Source organism: Globicephala melas, chromosome 8 (assembly GCF_963455315.2).
Source record: "Globicephala melas chromosome 8, mGloMel1.2, whole genome shotgun sequence".
Classification (NCBI taxonomy): Eukaryota; Metazoa; Chordata; class Mammalia; order Artiodactyla; family Delphinidae; genus Globicephala; species Globicephala melas.
In genome coordinates this window covers 45,594,032-45,611,712 of record NC_083321.1, presented here as the reverse complement: position 1 = coordinate 45,611,712, position 17,681 = coordinate 45,594,032, and the positions used below count along the sequence as shown (strand labels likewise).

The 17,681-nt window shown below is 43.6% G+C and overlaps 1 protein-coding gene across 1 annotated transcript in view; it reads left to right on the top strand.

Moving 5' to 3' along the window:
* Positions 1–7,688: 7,688 nt before the first annotated feature.
* SWAP70 (switching B cell complex subunit SWAP70) overlaps positions 7,689–17,681 on the top strand; it is a 79,433-nt gene continuing 69,440 nt past the window's right edge. The window contains exon 1 of the mRNA XM_030831353.2: positions 7,689–7,862. Coding sequence (XP_030687213.1) covers positions 7,764–7,862 — 99 coding nt within the window. The 5' untranslated portion in view covers positions 7,689–7,763. The remainder of the gene's footprint in view (positions 7,863–17,681) is intronic.

Sequence of the window (17,681 nt, the reverse complement as noted above, 5' to 3'; positions counted from 1 at the left end):
AGGCTCAGTAGTTGTGGCGCATGGGCTTAGTTGCTTCGCGGCATGTGGGATCTTCCCGGACCAGGGCTTGAAACCGTGTCTCCTGCATTGGCAGGCGGATTCTTAACCACTGCACCACCAGGGAAGCCATGACTTGATGTTTTTATATACGTATACATTGTGAAATAATTCCTCCAGTCAAGCTAATTAACATAGCCATCACCTCACGTAGTTACCAGTTACCATTTTTTTTTTGGTGGTAAGAACACTTAAGATCTACCCTCTTAGCAAATTTCAAGTATACACTACAGTATTGTTAACTATATTCACATTGCTGTACATCAGATCTCCAGAACTTATTCATCTTGTAAAACTGAAACTTTGTGCCCTTGATCAACATTTCCCTACTTCTCCCTCCCGCCAGCCCCTGGCAACTATCATTCTATTCTTTTTTTTTCTTTTTTTTTTTTTTTTGCAGTAGGTGGGCCTCTCACCATTGCGGCCTCTCCCGCTGCGGAGCACAGGCTCCGGGACGCGCAGGCTCAGCGGCCATGGCTCACGGGCCCAGCCGCTCCGCGGCATGTGGGATCTTCCCCGACCGGGGCACGAACCCGTGTCCCCTGCATCGGCAGGCGGACTCTCAACCACTGCGCCACCAGGGAAGCCCCAAATGTATATTTATTATAAATCACGATATCACATAGCCAAAGCACCATTCTTTTTTTTTTTTTTTTTTGCCTTCATACTTCTGTGCATGCAGCTAGCTACCTCTTTCTTTCTGGAATGTCCTTCCTTCTCTTCTACAGCTATCTGTGAACTTTCACTAATTCTCAAGACTCAATCTCCATGTCTAACAAGGGCTTAATCTCTGAAATATACAAACAGCTCATACAACTCAACAACAAAAAACAAACAACCCAACGGAAAAATGGGCAGAAGACCTTAATAGACATTTCTCCAAAGGAGACATACAGACAGCCAGTAGGCACATGAAAAGATGCTCAACATCATTAATTATCAGAGAAATGAAAATCAAAACTACAATGAGGTATCACCTCACACCAGTCAGAATGGCCATCATTAAAAAGTCTACAAATAACAAATGCTGGAGAGGGTGTGGAGAAAAGGGAATCCTCCTACACTGTTGGTGGGAATGTAAGTTGGTACAGCCACTATGGAAAACACTATGGAGGTTCCTCAGAAAACTAAAAATAAAATTACCATATGATCCAGCAATCCCACTCCTGGGAATATACCCAGACAAAACTGTAATTCAAAAGATACATACACCCCTATGTTCACAGCAGGACTATTCACAATAGCCAAAACAAGGAAACAAGCTAAATGTCCATCAACAGATGAATGGATAAAGAAGATGTGGTACATATATACAATGGAATATTACTCAGCCATAAAAAAGAACGAAATAACGCCATTTGCAACAACATGGATACAACTAGAGATTATCATACTAAGTGAAGTAAGTCAGAAAGAGAAAGACAAATACCATATGATATCACTTATATGTGGAATCTAAAATATGGCACAAATGAACCTATCTACAAAACAGAAATAGACTCACAGACATGGAGAACAGACTTGTGGTTGCCAAGGGGGAGGAAGTAGGGGGGAGGGAGAGGGATGGACTGGGAGTTTGGGGCTGGTAGATGCAAACTATTACATTTAGAATGGATAAACAAGGTCCTATCACATAGCACAGGGAACTATATTCAATATCCTGTAATAGACCATAATGGAAAACAATATAAAAATGAATGTATATATGTGTATAACTGAGTCACTTTGCTGTACAGCAGAGATTGGTACAGCATTGTAAATCAACTATACTTCAATAAAATGAAAAAAAAAGACTCAATCTCCACATCTGAGAAGCTTCTCCTAACTCTACCCTCATCCCTATTCTCAGTGGGTCAGGCTGACATGGAGTTTTCATGCATTCCATGGGGCAGTAGATATGGCCTTGGTCTCAGTGACAGATGATTAAATCAGGATTTTCATTGGAACATGAGGTTCAGCCTAAACTCCAGCTAGTGATGTTGGAGGAGGCTTTCAGAGTTAACCCTGTCACACAATTCTTACAGTTACAAGATCAGATTTTGCTGCTTTTGCACCTTGAGCAAACCACCCAACCCTAAGGCCTCAGAAGGTTTTGTCCTTGTTGGCATCAGAATTCCATTATTCTCCTCCTTCCTGTTTTTCACGACTGCCCCTCCCATTTGGATGGGCTTTAGTGACTATGCCACGCTTTCACAGCTGTTATTTTATTTGATCCTCACAATAACCCCATGAGGCGGAGAGAGCTGTTTTCACCAGTTGAGGAGACTGCAATTTGTCCTGGTTCTGAGAACTTGAATCCTGGCATCGGTTTATGAAACTTCCCATGGAACCAGAAGCTTCCTCTCAGGAAAGCTTTGGGGTAATGGCAGTCACAAAGATGCTATCAGCCCCTGAGTGGCCAGGGGCCGGACACCACTCCCACAACTGCCGGCTTCAGGCACAGTTGCTCAGCATTTCTGCTTCTTGTTGCCAGATTGTGCCCACTGATTACAGGGCATTTCAGTGATGGGATAAAATTCATATTTTATTTAAAAATTTTCTCCGCCTGTTTGGGCCTCTTCCTTCCGCTTTAGTGTGTGTTGTGCATCTGCATTACCCAGACCTCCTTAGGAGAATTTTTTTTTTAATTTATTTTATTTATTTATTTTTGGCTGCGTTGGGTCTTCGTTGCTGTGCACAGGCTTTCTCTAGTTGTGGTGAGCGGGGACTACTCTTCGTTGTGGTGTGCGGGCTTCTCATTGCGGTGGCTTCTCATTGTGGAGTACGGGCTCTAGGTGCGCAGGCTTCAGTAGTTGTGGCACATGGGCTCAGCAGTTGTGGTTCGCGGGCTCTAGAGTGCAGGCTCAGTAGTTGTGGCGCACGGGCTTAGTTGCTCCGCGGCACGTGAGATCTTCTCAGACCAGAGGTGGAACCCATGTCCCCTGCATAGGCAGGCGGATTCTTAACCACTGCACCACCAGGGAAGCCCTAGGAGAATGTTTTCCTTCTTAATCTTATAAGGGGTCATGATGACCCTCTTCGTATGTGCAGATCTGATTGTGTCCACTGTCAGTATGTCTTTTGGTGTAGAACCCTTTGTCTCAAAAACTTATATACCTGTGCTTTGACCTGTAACAGGCAGAACAGTCCTCAGAGCTTTCTGCGAGACTGCTTCCTGCATTATAATCCTCAGGTTGGCTTGAATAAAATCTTCCATTTCTTTCTTAGATTGACTATCAGTTGATTTTTTTCTTCGACACAGACCTTTGGCCAAGATAAGATGAGAGCTCGATAGAGCTCACTGGCAGGCCTAGTGCTCCTTGTTGGTTACCAGGAGAGACTGGGGATTAGGAAGAATTTTATTTTTGAAACCAGCATATCTTGGCTCCTTTACAGTCCCTCTAGATTCTACTTGAAAATTGAACAATTCAAACTTAGTTCAACTCCCTTTTTGTATTGTGTCTTAGAGAAATAGTAGAAGCCAGTTGGCAATTTCAATGTTATGATTGGAAATCTCCTTAGCCAGATCCACAAGATCATTAAGTATCTTTACTAGTTTTTATTAGATACTCTTCCTAGTTTTTACATTATCTCAGGCAACAGTGTTGCCAAACTTTTTACCAGCTATAACTCTATTAGTTTGCTAGGGGTGCCATGATAACATGCCACAAACTGGTGGCTTAAACAACAGAAATTTATTGTCTCACAGTTCTGGAAGCTAGAAATACAAGATCAAGCTACCAGCAGGGTTTGTCCCTTCAAAAAGCTATGAGGAAGAATCTTTTCCATGCCTGTCTCCTAGCTTCTGGTGATTTGCTGGCTATCTCTGGTGTTCCTTGGCTTGTAGACCCATCACCCTGATTTCTGTCTTCATGTTCACATGTCATTCTTCCTGTGTGTTTGTGTCCAAATTTCCTCTTTTTATAAGGATACCAGTCATATTGGATTAGGGCCCACCCTAATGACCTCATTTTAACTGGATTACCTCTGTAAAACTTCATCTGAGACACTGGAGATTAAGACTTAAACATGTGAATTTTGGGGAGAGACAATTCAACTCAAAGCAGCAACTTTCAACAACAATTCCCTCACTGTCTTTCAAACCTTCCCTTGAGATCCTTTTAGCTTCTGCCACCCCCCTGCCCAAAGCCAGTAACACATGCTTTTTGTTAACAGTATCAAACTTCACAAATTTCAGTATCAGTTAGGGGCTGGTCAGGGAAGCAGCACCACTAAGGAATACAGGATTCATCACAGGGATTAAATACAGCACAATTGTAGGAAAAGCTGAGGGAGAAAAAGTCTGGAAGGAGATGGCTGGAGGATCAAAGGAAACTAACCAGGGATCACAAAGGAAAGCTGCTGAAGAATTCTGTGGAAGGCTGTAGCCTCTGCATCCAGAAATGGCCTGAAACTGATAGGTCATCAGGGCTAGCAGTCAGGAAGACAGCTTGGATTGAACTGGGGGAGAGTGAGGGCACACTAGGATCCACAAGGACAAACTGGAAGCTATGAGGACAAAACGGAACCCATAGCTGTCTCTCATGCTGCTGATGCAGGTGGTCTGTAGGAGAAGTTGATGCATTTACCATAGAACTACATGTGTGCCTTGCCCCAGGGGCTTGGAGAAGCTGAAATAGGAGATGTGGTGGGAGCTGGAGGAGCTGGGGACCAGTTGCTGCTCTGCACCAACAGTCTGCCAGCAGGTCAGTAACAAGTTTACAATCCGCAGCTGGTACCTGGCATCTTCAGAGCACAAGGGCTGCTGCTTCACTTGCTCCTTTCAAATCTTACACAAATTTCTCTTGTGACCAATCCTATCTTGGAACCAGACTGGGAAGGGAAATTTGGGGAACTGAATTTCAGTTTAGTTAAATTGACACCGCACAGAACTACCACATGAGCCAAATATCAACAGTTGCCTGGTACCAGGATGCTGTGTCTCATATGTGTACTAGTGTCTCATTTAAGCCTCATCACAGTTTTGCAAGATAAATATTAGCATTTCCACTTTACATATGAAGAAATGAAGCCTCATATTTGCTCATAGGTAAGCAAATGGTGGAGTCTGGATTCTGCCCTACATCCGTGTGGTAGCCAGCTTCCAAGATGGGTCCCAGTGGTTCTTGCCTTCTGATACTCACGCTCTTTTGTATTTCCCCTCCCACCTTAAATAGGTCTGACCTGAGTAATCAGTAGAATATTACAGAAATGATGATAAGTGACTTTTGAGGCAGGATCATAAAAGACATTGCAGCTTCCACCTTTCTCTTTCTTAGACCACCTGCTCTGGGAAAAGCCAGCTGACATGTTGTAAGGACACTCAAGTAGCCTGTAGGTGGACCCATACAGGGAGGAACTGAGGCCTTTTGTGAACAAGTCCATGTGGGTGAGCCATGGTACAAGTAATTTCTACAGCAACAGCCTCCCCTTCAGATGACTACAGTCCCATATCCTGACTGAAACCTCTCAGGAGACCTCAAGCCAGAACTATATGGCCTTTAAATTCTGGACCCACAGAAAATATGAGATAATGTTTATTATTATTTTAAGCTGCTAAATTTTGGGTTAGTTGGTTACACAGCAGTAGATAATTAATATAATGTGTTAGGTTCCAAAGCACAGCTCCTTCCATGACATCATTTTGCTTTAAAATTTGTTCAGATTATGAGAGTGGGGATTGTGGAAGAAGTAGGAATTTTTTTTTTTTAATATACATTTATTTATTTATTTATTTATTTATGGCTGCGTTGGGTCTTTGTTGCTGTGCGCGGGCTTTTCTCTAGTTGCGGCGAGCAAGGGCTACTCTTCAATGCGGTGCACAGGTTTCTCATTGTGGTGGCTTCTCTTGTTGCAGAGCACAGGCTCTAGGCACGCGGGCTTCAGTAGTTGTGGCATGTGGGCTCAGTAGCTGTGGCTTGCAGGCTCTAGAGTGCAGGCTCTGTAGTTGTGGCACACGGGCTTAGTTGCTCTATGGCATGTGGAATCTTCCCGGACCAGGGCTCGAACCCTTGTCCCCTGCATTGGCAGGCAGATTCTTAACCACTGCTCCACCAGGGAAGTTCAAGAAGTAGGAATTTGAAAGTTCAGAATGTACTGGTCATGTGACCCCCACCCCCCACCACAAAGCTTTGAAATATCTTTTTGGTGCTTCCAGATACAGAGAGAGAAGGAGTGTCATCTAGTGGTTAATCTGAACCTTGAGAATTAGGAGGGTTTCTTTTTTGTCACTACCTAGGGAAAGCTGAGTTGGCATGAAGAAATTAGAGGTTAAATCATGTGTTTCTGTTGACTGGCAGACTTGAGCTGGAGTTGGGGAAGATCATTGATAGAGACTGGATTCTGGCAGAGCAAGAAAAGCCCTGACAAATGGAGAAGTGGGGTCTCTAGGGCCCTCACAGTGAGAGACTGACAGTCCCTCTGCTTTTGCCCCTTCCCTTCAACTGGGCCATCCTTTCCTCTGCCCCACCAAGTTCCCTTTGGCCTGAAGCTCACTGAAGCTGCTCCTTCCTTTTCTGCTCTTTTCCAAATCCCCCTTCCTTTTAATGATGCCCTTTTCCTTTTAATAAAGTTCATATATGTGCATTTAGGAACATAAAAGAGGAGAACAAAACCAAACTTCATCTGAGAACCATTTCCCTTTGAAAACTCTTGGTATTTGTTTTTCTATCCATTTTGTCCAGATTTGGTCTTGGATTGGAGATGCAAGGCACTGTGCCTGGTGACTTAATCAGACTGGAGTCAGCCAGCAATATTTATTATCTTAGGATGTGAGCACTAGGAGAACCCTTCCAGAACATCTGGAGCAACCACGCTCATTTCATACGTGGAACATTTGAAGCCCAAAGAGGTCAAGTGATCATTGTTAACAGATATCAAATGAACATCTGCAATGAGGAGGACGCTCTTCCGGGCACAGATAGGTTCTTTTGAATGGTCCAACCATTCTGATTAGTAAGATGGGTGGAGTGATTTGCTGGGGTCCTTCCAGATCTCCTATTATGCAAGCACAGAAATATCAGGAAACAGCAGCATTACCCACATCAAACCCTTCCTAAATTGTGAACTGTCCCTCAACAGCTGAGAGTTAGAAAAGGTTGTCTGACCCTCTGATTTCTAAACCCACCTTAAACCTCAACTCTTTGCGCCCGGAGACCACTACACAGTAGGCATCAAGAGACGTTTGCGAAATGCATGAACCAACTTCCCTCGAGGCCCTTCCCTGCTTCCCCTTCCCCTCCTCTCCCAATAGGTACTGTGCCAGCATTTGAGCCCCTGATCGGGGACTTTTGGGGATCTTGTCTGGCCTCCTCAGACAGTGACCCCGTCCCCGGGTCAGGAGCAGGGCTCCATTTTTCACTGTGGGACGCTGGACTCTCATATTTTTTCTCGGGATAGGGGCTCTTGTTTGGGGGGCATGCGAGCATCGAAAATGGCCCGAGCTGGTCTTGGGAGCACTAGGAGGATGCGTGGTGGCGCTTGCTGTTCTAGCCGGGAAAGAAGGCCGGGCGTTCCTACCGGCAGGGAGAGGCAGACCACCGGACCCAGAGCTCCAGCTGCACAGCGCGGTTCGCCGCGGGCGCCGAGTGGGCGGGGCCTGGCGGGGGCGGGGTCTGCCGCTGTCAGGTGACAGCGCGGCGGGCGGTGGCGGCAGAGGCCAAGGGGCGTCAGACGCGCCGAGTGGCTGGCGGGACAGTCGCGGCAGCCGGGGTAGCAGGGCCGCGGCCATGGGGGGCTTGAAGGACGAGCTGCTCAAGGCCATCTGGCATGCTTTCACCGCGCTCGACCTGGACCACAGCGGCAAGGTCTCGAAGTCCCAGCTCAAGGTGGGCGCACCCGCCTACCGCGGGCCCGCACTCGCCCCTACCCGGCGCGTGCTCTACTACCACCGGGTGGAAGCGGGCAGGCGGGCGGTGACCATAGGGGATGGCGGACCGGAATGCGGCCGAGCGGCCTGCTCGGGGTGGAGGGAGCCGAGACCGGGATTTGGCATTTTTCGCCTCCCTCTTGCTTTCGGGCCTCGCGGTCGGACCGGTGCGTTAGTTCCCTTAGGGCTCCTGGTGCTCGGGGTGGGGGGAGCCGAGACCGGGATTTGGCATTTTTCGCCTCCCTCTTGCTTTCGGGCCTCGCGCTCGGACCGGTGCGTTAGTTCCCTCAGGGCTCCTGGTGAGCAAGGGACGGCGCGGGTGGGGGGCTCTGAGGGGCGAGCCGGTCTCCCTGTTGGCGCGGGAGGCCCAGAAAGTTTGACTCGGAGAGAGCGGTGGGAAGCTCCCTTAGGAAACCTATCCAAAGTTTCCTCCCTGCTCTGGGAGAGGAAGGGACTTGCCCAAGGTGACTGGTCAGAGCCCTCTAAGGGGCACGCTCTGCACCGGGGCAGTTCTCAAAACGGCCAAATGCCCTCCAGGCAACCAGGCAGTTCCGAGAAGAGAGAAGTGCCCCAGAGCCTGGCCCGCAGCGGCCTCCAATTTTGGGGCGCTTTGGCGGTGGGGTACCCTTTCCGACTAGGGAGGAAGACCTAGCGTCCTCAGGTCTGGAACGAATCGAGGGTGTGCCGTGTGCCGCAGGGACCTTAGTTTCCGGGTGAGAAGCTCTGATCTGGCACTTTGCAAAAGCAAGTGCTTTTGCAGAGTCTTTATTGTGACTGCCAAAGACCCCATCATTAAATGAGCGTATAAGGTATAAATAAAGGAATGCTTGTAAATTGAGTAACCCCAAGCAGGGTAAGTGGCATTTAGCCAGGAGAAATTGGCAGCTTCTTGAAAGTGTAAAATATGGAAACAGACAAGAAGAGCCATTCATAGACATTTAAAAATATACACATTTTGGATCTGAATGTCTGGTTTTCTTAGCCTCTTCTGGGAGTGAATTTCTGAAGATTGAGTTTGCTTTGTATATTTTGTGCAGTAATCAGGAGGTTCTCATGACTAGTGGCTTTTATGCCAGTAGGACTTAGCATTCTGCCTGTTTTCCTTTTACCCTTCTCTTTTTTTTCTCATTCATAAAAACATAGTCTGGAAGGTTTCATAGAGATCATCCATTTAATCTTTATTTGACTTTATTTTTAAAATTTACATAGAGTAAAATTGACTATTTTGGTGGATGGTTCTGAGTTTTAACATATATAGATTTGTATAACTACTACCAAAATCAGGGTTCCATCATCCCCAAAAGTTCCCTCATGCTGCCCCCCTCTTCCTCAACTGCTGGCAATCAATGATCTGTTCTTAATTGCTATAGTTTTGTCTCTTCTACAGTGTCATAAAAATGGAGTCATACAGTATGTAACCTTTTGACAGTGACTTCTTTTGCTCAGCATAATGCCTTAGAGATTCACCTATGTTGTTGTGTATCAATAATTCGTTTTATTGCTAAGTAATATTCCATTGTATGGTTGTACCATAGTTAATCCATTCACCCTTGAAGAACATTTGTGTTATTTCCATTTTTTGGTGATTATGAATAGAGTTGCATTTTACTCTTCACTGTTTTTACTTTTAATTTACCTATACCACTATGTTTAAAGTGAGTTTCTTGTAGATGGCATGTAGTTGGGTCTTGTTTTTTTTTTTAATCCATTCTAACAATCTTTTAATTGGTGTGTTTAGACCAATTACATTTAATTATGATGTTCGATTTAGGGTTACCATTTGACTATTTGGTTTCTGTTTGTTTTCATTATTTTTTCATTTTTTTCTCTTCCAATTGATGGCATTAACGAAATATTTTCTATTACTTTTCTTGTACACCATTCAAAATTTTCTTTGTGGCTGCTTATGGAAAAAGTGTCCAGAGGATTCTTGACTGTGGGCTTGGCAGGAAGTATTAAATCCTAGTGCATAGCTTTTACCCACAGGATGTTGATAATGCAAATGTGTCGTTGTATTTTGTCTCTTTGTCTGCTTAACTGAGAGATTTCGGGATTGATTCAGTTCTGTTCATCTTGCCAGTGTTTCTGGAATTGGAAATATTAAAAAGTTTCTATTTAGTTCTCTCCTTTTTGGAGTTTTGACTCTGAAGTTCGACGTTCATTGATCCATTGGCTAGGAATAGAGTTTTTGCCTTAATTTGCTCATTCATTCATTTGTTCATAAATAACCTTTTGCATATACTTTGTGTAAATTACCATACTAATTTTATAAAAAGATCAGTATTTTTAGGCTCTTAAGAGTTAATATCTCCTTGGAGAAAATATCATACAATTGATTTATTAAATAGCAGACTAAAAATTACATACCCAAAATGAGGTTAAAATTTATTGCTTTGGAAAACTGTATGGGCATTTTAAAATACTTTGGACACTTGTCTTTTTGAATTACCTTCACAGTTTTTGACGTGAGTGGTGACACTTCATGTGTTAGATACTGTGCCTAATTCTAAGGGTGATATGATAGTGAAGGTGGGGGAAAAAGAAACATGAATTTTTGCATTCAAAGAGTTTAAATGTTGGTAGGCAAACTAAAAGAATAGGCAACCGTTAGAGAAGTCTCTCTCTGCCTTTCTGTGTATATATATAGATTATATTACTTAGACAATTACCCTATCCTTAAAAAATGTAAGATCTGGTGGTAGAGATAAGAAGTACAGGAATACTATGGAGAGGAAGATGTTGAATGTGATAGAAGATAAGAGCCCATGATGAATGTGATAGAAGATAAGAGCCCATGAGATTTTAGAGGAAGAGACCAGTACTTTTTTTTTTTTTTTTTTTTTTTGCGGTACGCGGGCCTCTCACTGTTGTGGCCTCTCCCGTTGTGGAGCACAGGCTCCGGACGCGCAGGCTCAGCGGCCGTGGCTCATGGACCCAGCCGCTCCGCGGCATGTGGGATCTTCCCGGACCGGGGCAGGAACCCGTGTCCCCTGCGTCAGCAGGCGGACTCTCAACCACTGCGCCACCAGGGAAGCCCAAGACCAGTACTTTTTACTGGTGGAATTACTTCATGAAAAAGCTTTGAAATTGCCTCTGAAGAAAGCTAGAATGTGATTATGTGGAAATGGGAGGAGGATTAAGCCCATCCTATTCATTCATTCATTCATTCATTCATTCTTTCTTTCTTTCTTTCAATGGGTATTTATTGCCTGCTTTTAGCTCTAAGGGATCCCTGTGAACAACTGCAGGCCACAGGAATTAATCAGGCATTTATAGGGACTTCTGTGTAACTGATTTTGATTGGAGTGTAGGGTATGAGTGTGTTTGTGTGTATGTATAAGAAAGAGTTTTTTTTTTTTTCTTTTTTGCGGTATGCGGGCCTCTCACTGTTGTGGCCTCTCCCGTTGCGGAGCACAGGCTCCGGACGCGCAGGCTCAGCGGCCATGGCTCACGGGCCCAGCCGCTCTGCGGCATGTGGAATCTTCCCGGACCAGGGTACGAACCCACGTCCCCTGCATCAGCAGGCAGACCCTCAACCACTGCGCCACCAGGGAAGCCCAAGAAAGAGTTTTTGATGGATGGATATTTACCTGGAGATGATGTCCTTGGGTAAGTGTGGGGCTGTTGGTACAGGATCTTGGTAGTTGTAGCTTGGAAAAAGGAGAGAAGAGGTTCAACAGTGGCCTTGGGGAATGGCTACAGTAGGTGGTGAGAGGAAGAATGGAAGCCAGGGGACCAGAAATGGGATATAAGAACCACTTTGGGGCAACACTGGTGCTGAGGAAGAAGAGATTTTCAAGGAAAACATCGTCTGTTATCTTTGAGAGTTAATTTATTATTATTATGTACATATATTTTGGAGATTGTAAAGTAATGATATTGATTCTTCCCTGCCGTAGCTCATAAACTACAGTATTTCTTCTTTTGTGAAGAGAAGTGAAAAGTTTGGAGTATTGGCATCATCTTGGGAATAAATTTATTTTTGACTTTTAAGGAGATTTCTTTGCAGTACAGTACTCATTTAGATAAATGTGTTTGGGTCACTGCTATAATTAGTAAATATTTTCCTTGAGGGCCCCCAGTTTAGTACAAAAATCTTACTGTTTTTCTTTTGGCTGTGTTGGGTTTTCCTTGCAGTGCGAGGGCTTCTCATTGCAGTGGCTTCTCTCGTTGCGGAGCACGGGCTCTAGGTGCACGGGCTTCAGCAGTTGTGGCTTGCGGGCTCTAGAGCGCAGGCTCAGTAGTTTTGGCGCCTGGGCTTAGTTGTTCGAGGGCATGTAGGATCTTCACGGACCAGGGCTCGAACCCGTGTCCCCTGCATTGGCAGGCGGATTCTTAACCATTGTGCCACCAGGGAAGTCCCCAAAAAGCTTATTTAAAAAAATTTTTTTTTTAATTTTAAAAATTTACTTTATTGAAGTATAGTTGATTTAGAGTGTTGTGTTAATTTCTGCTGTATAGCAGAGTGATTCAGTTATACATATATACATTCTTTTTCATATTTTCTATTATGGTTTATCACAGGATATTAAATATAGTTCCCTGTGCTGTACAGTAGGACCTCGTTGTTTATCCATTCTATATATAATAGTTTGCATCTGCTAATCCCAAACTCCCAAACCATCCCTCTCTCACCTCGCCTTCTGCTTGGCAACCACAAGTCAAAAAGCTTATTTTTTATACCTAAATTTTATTATTAACTAATAGCATTTTTAAAACATCTTTATTGGAGTATAATTGCTTTACAATGGTGTGTTAGTTTCTGCTGTATAACAAAGTGAATCAGCTATACGTATACAGATATCCCCATATCTCCTCCCTCTTGCATCTCCCTCCCACCCTCCCTATCCCACCCCTCTAGGTGGTCACAAAGCACCAAGCTGATCTCCCTGTGCTATGCAGCTGCTTCCTACTAGCTATCTGTTTTACATTTGGTAGTGTATATATGTCCATGCCGCTCTCTCACTTCGTCCCAGCTTACCCTTCCCCCTCCCCGTGTCCTCAAGTCCATTCTCTACGTCTGCGTCTTTATTCCTGTCCTGCCCCTAGGTTCTTCAGAACCATTTTTTTTTTTAGATTCCATATATATGTGTTAGCCTAAGGTATTTGTTTTTCTCTTTCTGACTTACTTCACTCTGTATGACAGTCTCTAGGTCCATCCACCTCACTACAAATAACTCAATATCGTTCCTTTTTATGGCTGAGTAATATTCCATTGTATATATGAGCCACATCTTCTTTATCCATTCATCTGTCAATGGACACTTAGGTTGCTTCCATGACCTGGCTATTGTAAATAGAGCTGCAGTGAACACTGTGGTACATGACTCTTTTTGAATTATGGTTTTCTCAGGGTATATCCCCAGTACTGGGATTGCTGGGTCATATGGTAGTTCTATTTTTAGTTTAAGGAACCTCCATACTGTTCTCCATAGTGGCTGTATCAATTTACATTCCCATCAACAGTGCAAGAGGATTTCCTTTTCTCCACACCCTCTCCAGCATTTATTGTTTGTAGATTTTTTGATGATGGCCATTCTGACTGGTATGAGGTGATACCTCATTGTAGTTTTTTTTCTTTTTTTTTTTCTGTACACGGGCCTCTCCCTGTTGTGGTCTCTCCCATTGCGGAGCACAGGCTCAGCGGCCATGGCTCACGGGCCCAGCCGCTCCGCGGCATGTGGGATTTTCCTGGACCGGGGCACAAACCCGTGTCCCCTGCATCGGCAGGCGGACTGTCAACCACTGCGCCACCAGGGAAGCCCCTCATTGTAGTTTTGATTTGCATTTCTCTAGTGATTAGTGATGTTGAGCATCCTTTCATGTGTTTGTTGGCAATCTGTATATCTTCTTTGGAGAAATGTCTGTTTATGTCTTCCATCCATTTTTGGATTGGGTTGCTTGTTTTTTTGATATTGAGCAGCTCATATTAAAGGAGATTAAGCCTTCATCAGTTGCTTAATTTACAAATATTTTCTCCCATTCTGAGGGTTGTCTTTTCGTCTTGTTTATGGTTTCCTTTACTTTGCAAAAGCTTTTAAGTTTCATTAGGTCCCATTTGTTTATTTTTGTTTTTATTTCCATTTCTCTAGGAGGTGGGTCAAAAAGGATCTTGCTGTGATTTATGTCATAGAGTGTTCTGCCTATGTTTTCCTCTAAGAGTTTTATAGTATCTGGCCTTACATTTAGGTCTTTAATCATTTTGAGTTTATTTTTGTGTATGGTGTTAGGGAGTGTTCTAATTTCATTCTTTTATATGTAGCTGTCCAGTTTTCCCAGGACCACTTATTGAAGAGTAATAGCATATTTTTGAGTAAAACAAAAATTACCATCTGTATAAATTTTGAAACTTAAAATACAAAGAAAAAATTAACATAAGAAAGATATTTGTTGGGACTTCCCTGGTGGTGCAGTGGTTAAGAATCCGCCTGCCAATGCAGGGGACACAGGTTCGATCCCTGGGAAGATCCCGCATGCCATGGAGCAACTAAGCCCGAGAGCCACAACTTCTGAGCCTGCGCTCTAGAGCCCGTGAGCCACAACTACTGAGCCCACGTGCCACAAATACTGAAGCCCGTGCACCTAGAGCCCATGCTCTGCAACAAGAGAAGCCACTGCAATGAGAAGCCTGCACACTGCAACAAAGAGTAGCCCCTGCTTGCCGCAACTAGAGAAAGCCCGTGTGCAGCAATGAAGACCCAACGCAGACAAAAAAATTTATTAAAAATAAAAGATATTTGTTGAGGCAAACATAGATTTTCATTAAACTTAGCAATAAGATAAAAATACAGAACACAGAATTTAAAAACTACTTGTGACTTACATAAGCTACTATAGAAGCAGATGTTGGGCTGTCCTCTAGTCCAGCAGTCCTCAACCTTTTTGGCAGTAGGGACTGGTTTTGTGGAAGACAGTATTTCCACAGGGCAGCGGCGGGGGATGGTTCAGGTGGTAATGCGAACAGTGGGGAGCGATGGGAATGGCAGATGAAGCTTTGCTTGCGTGCCACTCACTTCCTGCTGTGCGGCCAGTTCCTAACAGGCTGCGGACCGGTACTGGTCTGCAGCCTGGGGGTTGGGGACCCCTGCTCTAGCCACAGTGGCGTTTCTTGTTAAAACAGCTGGGCATGAGATCATTGCAGGTCAATATCTTGATCTTCATTAAAGAACACCCCTTATCACCTCCATGCCCTCCAACAAATAGGGAACCAACTCTGCCTCACTTTCCTTACCTTGATTCTTTCTTCCACATTCCCTGTGATTTCCTTGAGCTTCCTCCTGGCAATTTGTGCACCCTCTCCAGGGGACCTCTGTCTCTTTGGCTCCAGTTGTGGCATTTCTGGCTCCCTACCTGAGTTGTAGCTGTATAGGTCTCCACCCGCACAGTCAGCCTGTGCACCCCCATAGCAGTCATCAGCTATATTAGCTTAATCTGTAATTGGATTTTTAAAAGGCAACTCATTTTTTTTAAATGAATTTATTTATTTTTATTTTTGGCTGTGTTGGGTCTTCATTGCTGCACGTGGGCTTTTCTCTGGTTTCGGCGAGCAGGGGTTACTCTTTGTTGAGGTGCGCGGGCTTCTCATTGCGGCAGCCTCTATTATTGTGGAGCACGGGCTCTAGGCGCGTGTGCTTCAGTAGTTGTGGCATGTGGGTTCTAGAGCACAGGCTCAGTAGTTGTGGCACACGGGCTTAGTTGCTTCGTGGCATGTGGGATCTTCCCGGGCCAGGGCTCGAACCCGTGTCCCCTGAATTGGCAGGGGGATTCTTAACCACTGTGCCATCAGGGAAGCCCGCAACTCATTTTTTAAACTGTCATTGATTTGCTGTCACTATTTTTCAGGCTGGAACACAGAGGGATACTAAACTAAGTTATTGTTTCTTCTTGTTTTTTTTTTTTTTTGTGGTACGCGGGCCTCTCACTGTTGTGGCCTCTCCCGTTGCAGAGTACAGGCTCCGGACGTGCAGTCTCAGCGGCCATGGCTCATGGGCCCAGCCGCTCTGTGGCATGTGGGATCTTCCCGGACCGGGGCCCGAACCCGTGTCGCCTGCATTGGCAGGAGGACTCTCAACCACTGCGCCACCAGGGAAGCCCTAAGTTATTGTTTTAAGTTAAGCTTGTTCTAATTGTGTGGAGATCTACTTTTCAGCTGCTGAAGTAGATAGCAATAGGCTTATGGTGGGAGAGAAATCTTCAGAAACACATTCTTTACTTGCTTTTATACTTGTATTCATTAATAGCCCTTCCTTAGAAAAAACTGTAGTTTAAGTCTATGTTCATCTTGAATTCAGTTAAAAACTACTGGGAGAGATTTTGATGGAAACTTTTCTTTATATCTATAGGAAGGTGCTACATACATGTAGGTGGCTGAGTAAACATTATTGAACTTTTTTTTCACCAGTTTTTCCCTTGGTTTTGATGTTTGTGCCCTTCTTTTGTCTTTTTTTTTTTTAATGAGGGACATTTGTGTGTGGATTCCATATTTTAGTAAACTTTATTAATATGCCATCTGAAACAGACATTGTTACTTTTAGGTATGTAAGTTTACAAAAGTCATAAGGGAAATAGGTATTGGACATATTGTTTGAAGGAGAAGCAACAATTATTTTCTTCTCCATTGGTGTTTATAAATTATCTTCAGATTATTTAGAATTTTGATGGTCTTGCAGAAAGATACTAAATCTCCAGTGTTACTTAGAAATACATGCAATTCCAAGAAGTTGAAGAGATGAAGCCTATCATTTAAACAAATGTACATCAAAAAGAAACTTTTTGAATAGTTCATATATACATATGGTATAAAATTCATAATGTACTAAAGGGCATTTACAAGAGTGAAAAGTAAGTTTCCTCCAACCCCTGGCCCACACTAGTTACCTGCCCCTGAGGTAACCATTGTTACTAGTTTTTTTTGTATTCCTTCCAGAAATCAAAATGTACCTTAAAATTGAACTCTCCTACACTGTTGATGGGAATGTAAGTTGGTGCAGCCACTTGGAGAACAGTATGGAGGTTCCTTAAAATAAAATTGCCATATGATCCAGCAATCTCACTCCTGGGCACATATCTGGAGAAAACTGTAATTCAAAGAGGTACATGCATCCCAGTGTTCGTTGCAGCACTGTTTACAATGCCTATTGATTGATGAATGAATAAAGAAGATGTAGTATATACACACACACACACACACACACACACACACACAATGGAATATTACTCAGCCATAAAAAAGAATGAAATAGTGCCATTTGCAGCAACATGGATGGACCTAGAGATTATCATACTAAATGAAGTAAGCCAGACAGAGAAAGACAAATATCGTATATCACTTATATGTGGAATCTTAAAAAAAATACAAATGAACTTATTTACAAAACAGAAACAGACCCACAGACATAGAAAACAAACTTGTGGCTACCGAAAGGGAAAGGAGGAGGGAAGGATAAATTAGGAGGTTGGGATTAACATATGCACACTACTATACATAATATGTATAGTATATTCAATATTTTGTAATAACTTATAAGGGAAAAGAACCTGAAAAAGAATATATATCTGTATATATATAACTGAATTACTTTGTTGTACACCTGAAACTAACAGATCATTGTAAATCAACTATACTTCAATAAAAAAGTACCTTAAAATTAGTACTCTTACTGTTATAGTTAGTGTTGTCTTCTTAAATATAGCAAAATCTAGTGATAGTTTTCCAACGTCTGTTATAATTTTACTTTACAATTATGGTTGCAGTGTGAATTACATGTCAGTGCTGGAA